The 14,097-nt window shown below is 45.4% G+C and overlaps 1 protein-coding gene across 2 annotated transcripts in view; it reads right to left on the bottom strand.

Moving 5' to 3' along the window:
- LOC106732388 (uncharacterized) overlaps positions 1–14,097 on the bottom strand; it is a 135,373-nt gene that overhangs the window by 21,962 nt on the left and 99,314 nt on the right. For both annotated transcript variants that reach the window (XM_025187467.3, XM_075900291.2), the window contains 2 exons: positions 12,275–12,375; positions 4,762–4,877 (listed from right to left, as the gene is read on the bottom strand). In XM_025187467.3, the coding sequence (XP_025043252.2) occupies positions 4,762–4,877; positions 12,275–12,375 (217 nt within the window). The remainder of the gene's footprint in view (positions 1–4,761; positions 4,878–12,274; positions 12,376–14,097) is intronic.

Genomic DNA, 14,097 nt, shown 5'->3' with positions numbered 1-14,097 from the left:
GCACAGTGGAAGGGAGAGCCCCCAAATCACCATGGCTTGTTTCCCCACCATTGCTGGAAGCATATGGAGGCCTCTCTTCAATAGTGCAATGTTTTACTTCCTATCAGATGGTATTTTTGCTAATTATCCTTGCAGAAGCTAACTTTTTTTGGTAGGGAAGTAGGGGATAGGCATGCTGGGTCTGCAAATTCTCATCCAAGAGCTGAGTATAAGGATGCCTCAATCAATGGAGCTGGCCCTACTGAATCTGAGAGATTTCAAGGTGACACCTCAAACTCTTCTCCCATCTTTTTTGATGAAACTGAGTCAACTACCTGAGCCTGCTGGCACCTCTATAGTCCCTTCTCCAGCACTACCCCCTTGACCAGCTGCACCTCCCATGAACTGCATCTCTCACCACCCCCAGGATCATCCAGTATCAAACCCAGGACCAGTGCCCAGATTTGAGGGTTCCCCCCCCTGCCTTGGATTAATTTCTCACCCACTCAGCATCATCCAGGCTGCCCCTTGGGCCAGTGCCCCTCAAAAGAGACCCTCCCCCCGGCATAGGCTTCATTTCTCACTCACTCCCTGCAGGATTGTCCAGCCCCACTTCCTTCATCCCCCAACAATTCTGCCCTCCCCCCACTAGCTCCCAACAGTCCAGCCCCCCCAGACCAGCTCGCCCCCAAAGATCCAGCCCCCCAATCATGCCCTCCCCCGTACATGCCCCCCAATGGTCTAGCCCCCCCAATCCTGCCCTCCCCCCACTTGCTCCCACTGGTCCAGCCCCATCGAACCAGCACACCCCCCAACGATCCAGCCCCCCCAATTCTCCCCTGCCCCCCACTCGCTCCTAACAGTCCAGCCTCCCCCATTCATTTCCTCCCCCATCCCCACTCTCACCTCCAAGTCCCCGATGCACCTCCTTCCAGACATTTTTTCAAAGTGGCAGCTGAGCAGTAACACCAGCCCCATCCCCTCCACCTAGAGCGAGCCCTGACAGCAACCCACCCATTCATTGGTCGGCCTCCGGGTGCTGAGCCAATCTCAGTATTGAAAAGGGGCCTCCAAATGCTTCCAGCAATGGCGGGGAAGCCGCTTCTCTCCGCACTGCCAAGCTCTGTGCAGCCCTGGGGAGAGGCGTCGGACTCTCATCTCTTCCCTCCCACAGTACCTTAAAACCTTCTCCTGGAGGAAAGGTTATCCCATGGAAAGTTTGGTTGCAGTAGGTTTTATAGCGTCCAAGTTATTAGAGCACAAACATACAAACATTCTCCTTTATATATTAGACTATTGTTATTTATTTTCTGGAGTCTGACCCTTGACCAAAGTAAGAATCTCCATTTACTTACCTGGAAAGGATAAAGAGCTGAGTTAAATTTGCTGGGATTCAAACTTTTGGTTACTAAGTCTAGGAGATTCAAACAAGAGGCATAGAGTACTGTTTGACACCAATTCCTGTGCTCATTCCTCTGTTCTTTTGTAACAAATATCTTAATGATAATATAAACATATGGAAAAGAATGAAAGCTAAGGCTGTAGAACAGACTTCATTCTCCCTTTCTCACTGCTCTCAAAACCTTAGGTTTACACTTACAACACACCTGACAATACATTCCAGAATAATGTTTGCTTTTTTTTGCAACAGTTTTACACTGCTCACTCATATTTATCTTATGGTCCACTATGTTCCCTAAATCTCTTTACGCAGAACCAGCTTCACGCGCCGACCTTCTCCCACTTGCCACTCTACGCTGCTCCCCGCGGACAGAGGCTACGCCGCATCTCCCAGAGCTTGGACCCCTGTGGACAGGGACTGCTTTGCAGCAGCCTCTCCTGCTCCCGCCCCGAATTGCCTCTGATTGGGGGGGAGAGGGAGGAGCAGGCGGCATCGCAGAGCCAGTGCTTGGGGGAACTGGCTTTTAAGCCGACTGCCCCCAGCACTGGCTCCTGCTTCCTTAATCTGTCAAGCAGTCAACAGATTAACTGATAAGTTAATTGTCTAATCGATTACTCGTTGACATCCCTACTGGTCTGTAGTTTCCTGGGTTGTCCTTATTTTCCTTTTTATAGATGGGCACTATATTTGCTCTTTTCCAGTCTTCTGGAATCTCTGCCTTTTTCCATGACTTTTCAAAGATAATAACTAATGGCTCAAATATCTCCTCAATCAGCTCCTTGAGTATTTGCATTTAATCAGGCCCTGGTGACATGGAGACATCTAACTCATCTAAGTAATTTTTAAACTTATTCTTTCCCTATTTTTGGCATTCACTGTTAGGCATCCAATCACCATCAAACCTCTTAGTCAAAATTGAAACAAAGAAATCATTAAGCATCTGGCATTTCCACATAACGGTTATTCCTCTCTTCATTGAGTAACAGGCCTACCCTGTCCTTGGTCTTCCTCTCGCTTCTAATCTATTTGTGGAATGTTTTCTTGTTACCCTTTATGTCTCTTGCTAGTTTGAACTTGTTTTGTCCCTTGCCCTTTTTAATTTTGCCCCTACATTCCTGTGTTATGTGTTTATATTCATCCTTGGTAATTTGATCTAGTTTCCATGTTTTGTAGGACTCTGTTTTGAGTTTACATCCTTCAAGATCTGCTGGGGAAGCCAGAGTAGCAATGCAAAGCATAACTCTTTGAAATGATATTTTATAATTAGATGCAGCTCATTTGCTAGATGCCAACCAATCACTGCAAATCATTTTCAAAATCAGCCACACCTGCTGTCTTTTGTGATTCCCCAAAAGAGAGAGTATGTCTACACTGCAAAGTTTTTTTTGAAAAAACAGCCATTTTTCCGAAAAAACTTCAATTATGTCCACACTGCAATCACATTTTTTGAAAGAAAATAGAAAGAACAAAAGGGGTTTCCCGGCATTAGTAATCCTCTTTCTATGAGGAAGAAGCCTTTTTCCAAAAGAGCTCTTTCGGAAAAAGGTGTGTGTGGATGGGGAAGAGGGAGCACTTTCGGAAGAAAATGGAAGAGGAAAAAGCACAGGTGCCCTGGTGGCCTCTCCATCCATAGTAATCACAGCTTAAATGTGAGATAGTGTCCATTCAGTGTGGATGCTATCTTTCCAAAAAGCAGATCGCTTTTTCGATGCGCTTTGGCAGTGTGGACGTGATCTTTCGGAAGAAGTTTTTTTGGAAGATCTCTTCTGGAAATTCTTCTTCCGAAAGAAGCCTGCAGTTTAGACATAGCAAAAGACAGAAAGAAAAACCTTATCTGTCTAGCTCACAATCTAATCTGTTCATAGGACTAGATGCATTAAATTTTCCTAGACTGCTGTCATGTTTCTCCTTTTGGTGAATAAATCACATGTGAGACTATTAAATTTAATATAAACGGATGGCATTAACTTCTTGTTTGCTCCAGGCTCAGCATTCTCATTTAAACGTGGCACAATCTGAAAAATCAAGGGAGTCAGGGCACTGACTTAAGCAAGTCTGACATTTCCTTGAATCCAACACTTCAAGTTGAGAGGCTTTTCTGTAAGAAACAGCCCTAAAATATAAAATTATCACAACATAATCTTTACTTTTCTGTTTTTTGTGTGGTGGATGATAAGAGCTGCAAATCAGATGCTGCTTGACAATGCTGAATAAGAAGAGTTGTCTAAGAGTCTGACCCAGATGGAGTTCAAGGCACCTTCAGAAGTCTAATATCACTTAGTAGTAGCTTTGGTACCAACTTAGTGTTAGATTGTGATTAGAACTGGGAGACTTTTTTTTTTGGCAAATAAGAAATTAACTAAAGAAAACACATTTTTAGAGCACTGAAATACATTTCCAAATTTAAGTTGAATTTGGTGAATCATTTCAGCTGAAAAATGGCAAAAAAAAATTCAATATTTTCAGAACTGTTTTGACACTGCTTGGAAAATGTTGATTCAAACTGATGGTTGATATGTTGTGGTTGACCCACAGGATTGTTTTTAATTTTTCCGTTCAGTAAACAAAATAAACCAAACTTAGTTACAGTTCAAAATTATCTGAATATGATTTTTCAGTTCAGTTGCCAAACCAATGTTATCAATTCTAATTGTGACAAGGCTCACACAGTCACATGTGGAAGCAAGGATATTCACCCGCACTGTTTAGTGGTTTCAGTTAGGGCTACCCAGGACTTAGCTTTGAGTGCTCTGGAAAGTTGTCTCATTGCACTAGGGAGGAAGGAGTTAGCTTCCTGCACCCAGAAAAAGACAATAGTATAATTCTCCTTCTCTACCATCACTGAGAGGGAGCCCTAGAAAGAACTGGTTTGCTGCAAAACACTGCTTCCTACGGAGCCTCTGGTGGCAGTGCAATATGTATCAGGGCACAGCAAAAAACACGCATTCTGGCTGTTTAAGAGAAGGCTGTATATACTGAGTCACAAACTCCATGTCCTCAACTTTTGGTTTTGTTGTTATAATGAGATTTCCCATCCTCAGAACTAACCCAGACTAACACTGCTTAGTTTGTAAAGGCTTTGCACTTCATAGCACTAGCTGGCTATGGCTACAGACATGTCTTATACCCTATGGATAAACTGATCAGAGAATTTCACTCTTAGCCCTATTCTGTCACCTTTACTGACAGTGCCAAGTGCCTACTCTGTGAGCAGTTCAATCTTTGTAAATGGCAGAATGAGGCCCTATATATTTGCATACACAAAAGTGAACCTACAAAATATATGGTATGGCAACAATCAGAGTTCAGCCAGGGCCTTTTGTCTTGGAAGGACAAGATGTACACCTCCCAAATGGTTATCCCACTGAATTCTCTCTTACCTTCTTTTCTTTCACAAACCCAAAAAGCCAGAGAAGAACAGTTAATGAGGTTCAAGCTCCCATTTGCATTCAGCTGATCACAACTGTCTAGAGCAGTATTCTTGGGAGGGCTTACCCTGAACAATCAAAAGCACACAGTACTGGATGTTAAACATCACATCAGATGAAGAGACTCTACGAAAGTAAATGGTTTCAGAAATACTACAGTTATACAAAACCTCATGAAATGTCTCATAACAAATCAATGCAAGCTAAATTTTCAGTCTGGCATTTGAGTGTTCCAAGCAGGAAGCAGGACCCAAATGTCTATTTTTATGCACTCACACGCAGAATTTAGAGTCCTGCCTCAAACCTGGGTGTCCTCTATAGGCCTTTTTATCCTTCCATTTTTCTCTCCTGGGTGATATTCACTCAGGGTATGTCTTCACTACAGCACTAATTCGAACTAACTTAATTCGAATTAATTAATTCGAACTAAGCTACTTCGAACTAGTGCATCTAGACCTAAAAACTAGTTCGAATTAGCGTTTTGCTAATTCGAACTAGCATGTCCACATTGAGTGGACCCTGAACCGAGGTTAAGGATGGCCGGAAGCAGTGCCGGCAGGGCATCAGATTAGGACTTAGAGCGTGGAGCTGCTGTCTCAGGCTAGTCGAGGGCTGTGCTTAAAGGGACCCGACCCCCATCCCGGACAGACAGTTCTCAGGGGTTCCCCGCTCGCTTGTTTAACTTGATGAGGGACAGCAAAGCAGTCCTGGCTTGGAGTGCCCTGAATGCCCACACTCGGCATATCACAGGACTCGGCCATCAGCCCGGCTGCACTTGCTGCAGGCTGCCATCCAGGGGGGAGTGGTGTCAATCGGGGGGCTGCAGGAGAGCTTCCACCCCGAGGAGCCCACAGAGCCACCCCAGTCCTCCCCACTGGGGGCTCGTACCCCATTCCTCCCTCACCTCCTTCCACTTACCCCTCCCTAGCCCCCCTTCCTGATGTACAAAATAAAGGACACGAGTGTTCAAAAATAGAAACTCTCTTTATTGAACAAAACTCGGGGAGACTGGGAAAAGGAGGTGGAAGAGGGAAAGAGAGAGGGTGGGAGAGGGGAGGGCAACTAAAATGATCAGGGGTTTGGAACAGGTCCCATATGAAGAGAGGATAAAGAGACTGGGACTTCTCGGCTTAGAAAAGAGGAGACTGAGGGGGGATATGATAGAGGTCTATAAAAGCATGAATGGTGTGGAGAGGGTGCATAAAGAAAAGTTCTTCATTAGTTCCCATAATAGAAGGACTAGAGGACACCAAATGAAATGAATGGGTAGCAGGCTTCAATCTAATAACAGAAAGTTCTTCGTCACAAAGCAAATAGTCAACCAGTGGAACTCCTTGCTGCAGGAGGCTGTGAAGGCTACAACTAGAACAGAGTTTAAAGAGAAGTTAGATAAAGTCATGGAGGTTGGGTCCAGGGAGTGCTATTAGCCAGGGGGTAGAAATGGTGTCCCTGGCCTCTGTTTGTGAAAGGCTGGAGATGGATGGCACGAGACAAATGGCTTGGTCATTGTTTCGGTCCATCCCCTCCAGGGTCCCTAGTGTTGGCCGCTGTCGGCAGACAGGCTACTGGGCTAGATGGACCTTTGGACTGACCCAGTACGGCCATTCTAAGCTCAGGGCTCAGGGTCGGGGGTCTCACTAGACCACCCTGATTTTCATGCAAACCTGCTCCTCGGTGGCCAGGCTGGCAGCTCTCCTGCCCTAGACGGCCACTTTCCTGTGCCTAGTGCGGAGGTCGTGGATGAGGTCCACGATCTCCGCACTAGACCTGGTGGGTGCCCGCCTCTTGCAGACCTGGGCAGGCTCCCGGGAGTCGCCAGCCTGGTCCCGGGAAGAGGCGGAGGGCTGGGTGGCAGCGGGTGGCTGGTTCGTGCCGTGCCAGGTGCAGGGTCTACTGGCTGGGTGTTGGCAGGCTTGCACCTGGCACAGGCAACATAGCCAGACCGTGCCCCTTTAAGGGCTCCGGGGCCGGGAGTGGGGCAGGCGACTTTCCCTGGTGTTGGCCAGAGTGGCCACCAGGGAAAGCTGGGGAGGGCTAGCCTCCCACTAGTTCGAATTAAGTGGCTACACAGCCCTTAATTCGAACTACTTAATTCGAACTAGGCGTTAGTCCTCGTAGAATGAGGTTTACCTAGTTCAAATTAAGTGCTCCGCTAGTTCGAATTAAGTTCGAACTAGCGGTTTGCCTGTGTAGCGCCTATCAAAGTTAATTCGAACTAACGTTCGTTAGTTCGAATTAACTTTGTAGTGTAGACATACCCTCAGTCTTCTTTCTTCTTATTTCAGTGTCCAGGCTATTTTACTTCTTCCCCAATGACTTTCTAAGCACATTTTCCCCAGAAAAAGAAGTTACTCATCTTGGTGCAGTAACGATAGTTCTTTGAGATACATCCCTGTGGGTGCTCCACTGTAAGTGTAGGGCCCTTTTCCGGCACCACAGTCCGGAGATTTTGAACAGCTTTAGTCAGCCGGATCGCACATGTGCGTTGCGATCTCACAGCATTCGCGCCTTTTGTCTTGTGTGTGATCTGGCTCCTGCCAGTTCCTCTTGACCACTCCATCTGAAAAAGACTAGAAAGAGCAGATTACGGAGTGAGGAGGCAGGTGGGTAGCGGAGCACCCACAGAGATACATCTCGAAGAACCATCGTTACTGCACCAAAGTGAGTAACAACTTCTTCTTCGAGTGGTCTCCGTGGATGCTCTACTGTAGGTGACTGCAGAGCAGTAGTCATATAGATTCAAGTACGCACGCCGTAATCAGAGTTGATGTAGAGCTGACAGTACTGCTGTAGCCACTGAGGAGTCCTTGGTTAATTCGTCTAAAATTGCATAGTGTCTCATGAAAGTGGCATTTGAAGATGCAGGGCATGTGGCTGTGGGTGGATGAGGCACCCTTGGTCCTGCGTCAATAGGTCTGGCAGATTCGGTAAGGTATACGGGCTCTGGAGAGACATTCTGTGCAGGAACGGGAACCAAGACTGCCGTGCCCAGGCCGGGGCTATGAGAATCATTATGGCTTCATCCATCCTGATTTTTGTCAGCACCCTTGGTATAAGGACGATGGGAGGAAATGCATAAGGAAGGGGGCCTCCCCAGTATCGAAGGACGGTGTCCCCCAGGGATCTCTGACCTATACCCGCTGTGGAGCAAAAGCACACACATTTCACATTCTCACTCATGGTGAACAGATCTATGCATGGAAATCCCCAACGGCGGAATGTATGGTGCAATACGTCTGTACCAATCTCCCATTCGTTGTTGGGCACAAAATGTCTGCTGAAGGAGTCTGCTGTGAGGTTGTTCGTGCCGGGTAAGTATGATGCAATTAAGGTTATGTCGTTTCGAGTGCACCAATTCCAGAGACAGACAGCTTCTGTACAAAGAGACAGAGAGAGTGCTCCACCTTGCCGATTGACATAGTACATAGTGGCGATGTTGTTGGTAAGTATGTTCACAGTCTTGCCACAGATATGCTGTTGAAAATGCTTGCAGGTATTGAAAACTACTCTGAGCTCTAGCAAGTTGATGTGGAGGGATGCTTCTGCTCGTGTCCACTTGCCCTGCACATGCATGTAATTGAGGTGTGCCCCCCAACTGATCAAAGATGCATCTGTAGTGATGTGGATGGTAGGGAGGGGTTGGTGGAAGGGAACTCCAGCCAAAAGGTTGTACGGGTTGGTCCACCAGTGGAGGGAAGCTCACACCCTGAGAGTAGGAAAAACCAGGCTGGTGATCTAATGCTTCGTGGGGATGTATACTGATGCCAGCCAGTGTTGAAGGCAATGGAGATGTAACCTGGCGTGACGTACCACATAGGTCGTGGACGCCATGTGTTCCATTAACTGGAGAGAGATAAGTACTGTAACAGTAGGGCTGGTATCGAATATGGTTATGAGATCCTGAATAGCCTGGAAACTTTGTGTTGATAAATACGCGTGTACGCTGATACCAAATCGATGTGTGTGCCTGTCATGATCATGAGGATTAGCCAGCAGCCTGGGGACTAAGGGGTTAACTAACTGTACCTAGCTAAGTAGCAGGCAGCCAATAGAAATGAAGGTGAGGGAGAATTTGAAACTGGGACACAGGAATTTTTGGGTTTCCCTCCTTTGTCCCTGAGCAGTTTCTCTCCAGATACTGAGAAGGACAGACAAAAAGTCTCTCTCTAAGAAAAGACTCTTCACTATCTGTAAGTAGGGTAAAGTTTAGATAAATCCATTTTATTGTTTTATGGTTTGGGAATGGGAATCTGATGTCTGTGCATTTAAAAATGGTTTTCCTCTCTTTTATAACTAAGTTTTGTTCCCCATGAGAAAATTCCCCATGAGTTTATTCACTGGTGGCTCTTATCATCTAGCCAATTCCACTATGCTTGTAACAGGAGTATTGTGGTGATAATAAAAGTTTTCTTTTTTATTAACCTGGTATTGGGTAATTTTTGTGTGACCTGGTTTTACTTTAGGGCTGAGATTTCCCAAGTGATCTCTTCCCTGGTTTTCTTACCATTACTTGGGTAATGGCAGCAGATTTTTGTCCCCCAAATCTAGGTTTTTAAGATTTTGGGCGGAAGTTTTATACCAAAGCCTGGAAAGATAAGGTTTTGGGGTACTTTTGCGTGCCCCCACTACTGCATTCATTGTGCCAGAGTGGGGAAGGAGCCTTGACAGTGCCTATGAAATCCAGAATTTGTGAAGGGGTAGTTGTGGGCTTCTGCTCGTTTATCATTAGGCCTAGTGCATGGAAGGTGGAGAATTTGAGGGTGGTGGAGGGGCGATCTGCTCATCTCTGTTGGATCATGGGACTGAAGCTCGACTGGATGCTCTGTAATAACAGGGAGTGGCTCTCCTAGAATGGTGATAGTGAGCCGTATGGTCCATGTGATAATATCGATGTGGTGGAGAGTGCCTGTAGGAGCAAATATAATGCCTATCATATTCCGGTGACCGAGAATAGTACCGTGAACTCCTCAAAGAACTGGGTGGTGACACCAATATTTGCCTACAGTGATGGCGGTACTCTGTGTACGGTGCTGATCTATATGGCAACCTGCCTTGCTCACTCTGTCCATAGCACTCGTGGTGCATATAGTAGCACTGTGGCTCTGGCAACCTCGGTGCCGGAGGAGAGGGTGACAGTGCCGGGGAGAATGTCGGAGAAGGTGACGTTGAGGTAAAGCTTCTGGGTCTGTTCGATTTGGCTGAAGCCTTCCTATGTACAATTGCTGTAGGTGCCAGGTCAGGCTACAGCAACAATTGATTCGGCTCTGGTGCTGGTGTTTGCGGCACTGATGGCTTCGGTGCTGGGGGTGTCGGTACGGACGGCTTTGGTGCCGAGGTTGAAGGTGCCGATGGTCTCGGTGCCAGCGGTTTGTGCAGAGATATTGCAGTCTCTGGTGCAGTCACGCTTGGTGCTGGCTGTTCCATGTCTGCCATTTTTTTCTGTTTAGAAAAAGCTCCTGAATAGGAGCTGGACGTGCCAGGTTTGGTTCCCGAGCTTATCTTGCTACTCAGGGCTGGCAGCAGTGAAAGTGCTGGAGACACTGTTTTCTTCCTCTTGGGGACTTCCCCAGGGGAGCACACCCTCCACTTTTGAGGAGGTGGCGAGAGAGACACTGTCTTTGCAGGCTGAAGCGCCTTGTCAAACAGAAACATACGCAGGCGCATCTCCCTATTGCGCCACGCTCTGGCCGAAAGTTTAGTGCAATGAGTACACTTTTGAGGGACATGGCCCTCACCCAGGCACCTGATACAAGATGAATGCCCGTCCGAGGCCGGCATCACGTCTCGACAGAGATCATATTTCTTGATCTCTGAACCTGGGTGAACCTGGCATTCTTTTCTCTTGTCTTCTGTTTTTGTTTGTTTTTTGTTTTGTTTTTTAAACCGTTTAACGATAACTGAGAACAATATATAACAAGTAAAAAAATTGTTTTTTTTGGTAAAACTAGAACTAGACTACGCCTACCACTACTAATTTAACACAACAACAATCCTAACACTATCTAACAACTATTTTAGTTCTCCGAGGAAGCGAGAAGCAGAGATGAGGGAAGCTCTGTTTGCGACCCGAGGTGGTTGAAAGAAACCGGCGTGAGCCAGATCGCGCACGAGACAAAAGGCGCGAATGCCATGAGATCACAACGTGCCTGAGCGATCCAGCTGACTATGGCTGTTCAAAATCTCTGGACTGCGGTGCCGGGACGGGCCCCACACCTACAGTGGAGCACCCATGGGGACCACTCGAAGAAGAATGTTCCTTTGCCCCTTATCTTTTTAATTCTGTCAGCCTAGACACAGATTTGCAGCTTCTTCTAGCTTGGCCCTTAGCCTCCAAATCACTCTGTAGGTACAAAACTCCATATACATTTTGTGATTCAGTAAGCAGACCTTAACCAAGACACAAGATCAATATGAAAGTTGTGATGGCTAAGTACTCTTCACACAAATGAGTAGGCAAAGACCCAAGATCAAGACTAGAAGCATTTTCCACATTGTGAAGCTTATTTCCAATGGTGGTGGCTATCAGCAGTGCACACTGATCCACATCACAAAAATATCTCCTTGCAAACAGCCATTCCTGGTAGCTTCAGCAGAGAGAAAAAAGAGTATGCACCAAGCTGTCTAGAGTTGTGTTGCCCCAGAAAGAATGCCCCACATTTCAGACAGAGAGCAGTATAAGGAGAGGAAAGCAGGGCAGAAGTATGGTCCCCAATAAAGCCATGGTCCCTTAGCACAGGGATGGCAATTGTAATTGGCCTCTGTGTAAAAGGAAGGTGCCCAGCCCTGAATTATCATGGGAACTACATTATCTCTCACACCTAGATGTGGTCCCTGCAGCTGCCACTGCTGAGCCTACTCTGTGGATGAAGGGAGGAACACAGCTCACATAGAACATGTGCAGAAAACCACTTCAAAAGAGAGTCAGTAAAAATTTCAGGCTGGAGGGTGATTTCCAAAGGCACAAATGGCTTTTAGGCAACCAACTCCCAGGGCTTGTCTAGACTACAGGGAAGATTCGAAAGAGAAATTTTCAAATTCTTACGAGGAATTTGCATATCTTCTTCCGATCTCACTTTCAAAAGTGAAAGTTGTCAAGACGTGGTTTTTTCGGCAAAAAATGAGATTTACACAGCTTTTCAAAAACAGGGAGGGGGTTGCTGAAAAAAAAAGTGTCTAGACTACTTTCACTTTCAAAAGTGAAATTGGAAGAAGATATGCAAATTCCCCATAGTCTAGACATAGCCCCACTGAAAGTCAGTGGGGGTCAGCAACCTATAGGACTTTGCAAACCTTCCTGCAAATCCTCAGGTGGTGTAAACTGGCATAGTTTCATTTAAGTCAATGGAGTTATGACAATTTATGTCAACATAGGAGCTGGCCTTTGAGTGAAAAGTGTTTTAAAAATCCCATTGAATGTGTATTCTGTTTAACCCACATGTTTACAAAATCAGTGAGGTTGTCTTACAAAATACGTCGATTTTTTCTGCTCGATTTCTCCACCTCACTTTGCAAAGCACCCAACGATAAAATCCAAACAGGTTTTTGCAACACAGAAGTCACCCAGGCCTGCAAGATAGAATCACACATAGGTTAGAGAACTAAGGTATATAAGAAAGGTATATAAGGTAAATGGCAGACATTTATTTAATGGATCCTAGGGCAGGATTTCCAGTCAAACATTTGTCCTGGTACTAGTATTGGTATCCATCTATCCAAACCACCCAAACAGCCCCTGAATTTTGAAAGGGGTTCAAAATCAGAAGTGAAATCGAGATCTGAATTTGACTAATAGCTCTTTGCAATACACAGAACACTCCTGTAGTGAAAGACTTTACATAAAAGGGGTAGGTACAGCAAACAGCTGATATAACAGCAGTGACATTACTACTTTAGTAAAAATTACAACTGCATAAAATACAAGAACTGGAAGGGACCTTGAGAGGTCATCAAGTCCAGTCCCCTGCCCTCACAGCAGGACTAGTCTCCGTTTAGATCACCCCTGATGGATGTCTGTCTAACATGCTCTTAAATATCTCCAGTGATGGAGATTTCACAACCTCCCTAGACAATTTATTCCAGTGCTTAACCACCTTCACACTTAGGAAGTTTCTCCTAATGTCCAACCTAAACCTCCCTTGCTGCATTTTAAGATCATTGCTTTTTGTCCTATTATCTCCTTCCTCCTTTTAGATACTTGAAAGCTGCTATCATGCCCCTTCTCTCAGTCTTCTCTTTTCAAAACTAAACTCAGTTCTTTCAGTCTTCCCTCATACATCATGTTTTCTAGATTCTGAAACATTTTTGTTGCTCTTTTCTGAACCTCCAGTTTCTTCACATATTTCCTGAAATGTGGTCCCCAGAACTGGACAATACTCCAGTTGAGGCCTGATCACTGCATTGTAGAGGGAAAGAATTACTTTTTGTATCTTGCTCACAACACTCCTGTTAATGCACCCAAGAATCATGTTTGCTTTTTTTTTTTTGGAACAGTGTCACACTGTTGACTCATATTTAGTTTGTGGTCCACTATAACCTCTAAATCCCTTTCTGCAGTATTCTTTCCTAGACAGTCACATCCCATTTTGTATGTGTGAAACTGACTGTTCCTCCCTAACTGGAATACTCTGCATTTGTCCTTATTGAACTTTACCTCAGCCCATTTCTCCAGTTTGTGCAGATCATTTTGAACTTATAATAGCACAAAATAAAACATTATCAGAATATGTCTAAACTCACAAATGTGGCCACAGACTCCACTGACACAAAGCCAAGAAATATTTATGCTCCAAATTCAGATTCAAAATAGTTTATAGCTACCTATTTTGCAGCTGGTTAAAAGATTTTTTTTAGGCAAACCGAGACGGCTATTCACTGCAGTTACTAATCTTTTTGTATCAAAGCCTTTTCACACTATCCTTGGTTTAAGAGCTTTTTGCATGTGCTGCACAATAATGTGCTTTACAGCTAAAAAGCATGACCCTGGCAATTAGACTAAGTATGTAGAACAGTGGGAACTGATGATTCGGAGATTTCTATCTGAACCACAAAGAGCCTGAATAAAAGCATTGCAAAAATCCAAGGGCGGGAGAATGAGTGATACTTGGGAGGAGATTTAACTCTGTTTACAACATTCAACAGAAACATTTTTCTAGGTGTATTACAGTACTGTGCTGCAGCAGCTCCCTAAAAACAGCCACCACTGGCACAGTGCAGCCCTATCTTCTATACAGCTATCAAATGATGTGCTCATGCCTAGCTGTGACCATCAGAGACAGGACAGGATGCTGG

Source organism: Pelodiscus sinensis, chromosome 16 (genome assembly GCF_052426305.1).
Source record: "Pelodiscus sinensis isolate ZL-2025 chromosome 16, ASM5242630v1, whole genome shotgun sequence".
Classification (NCBI taxonomy): Eukaryota; Metazoa; Chordata; order Testudines; family Trionychidae; genus Pelodiscus; species Pelodiscus sinensis.
Note: the sequence above shows the minus strand (reverse complement) of the source record. Positions and strands in the feature narration are given on the sequence as shown.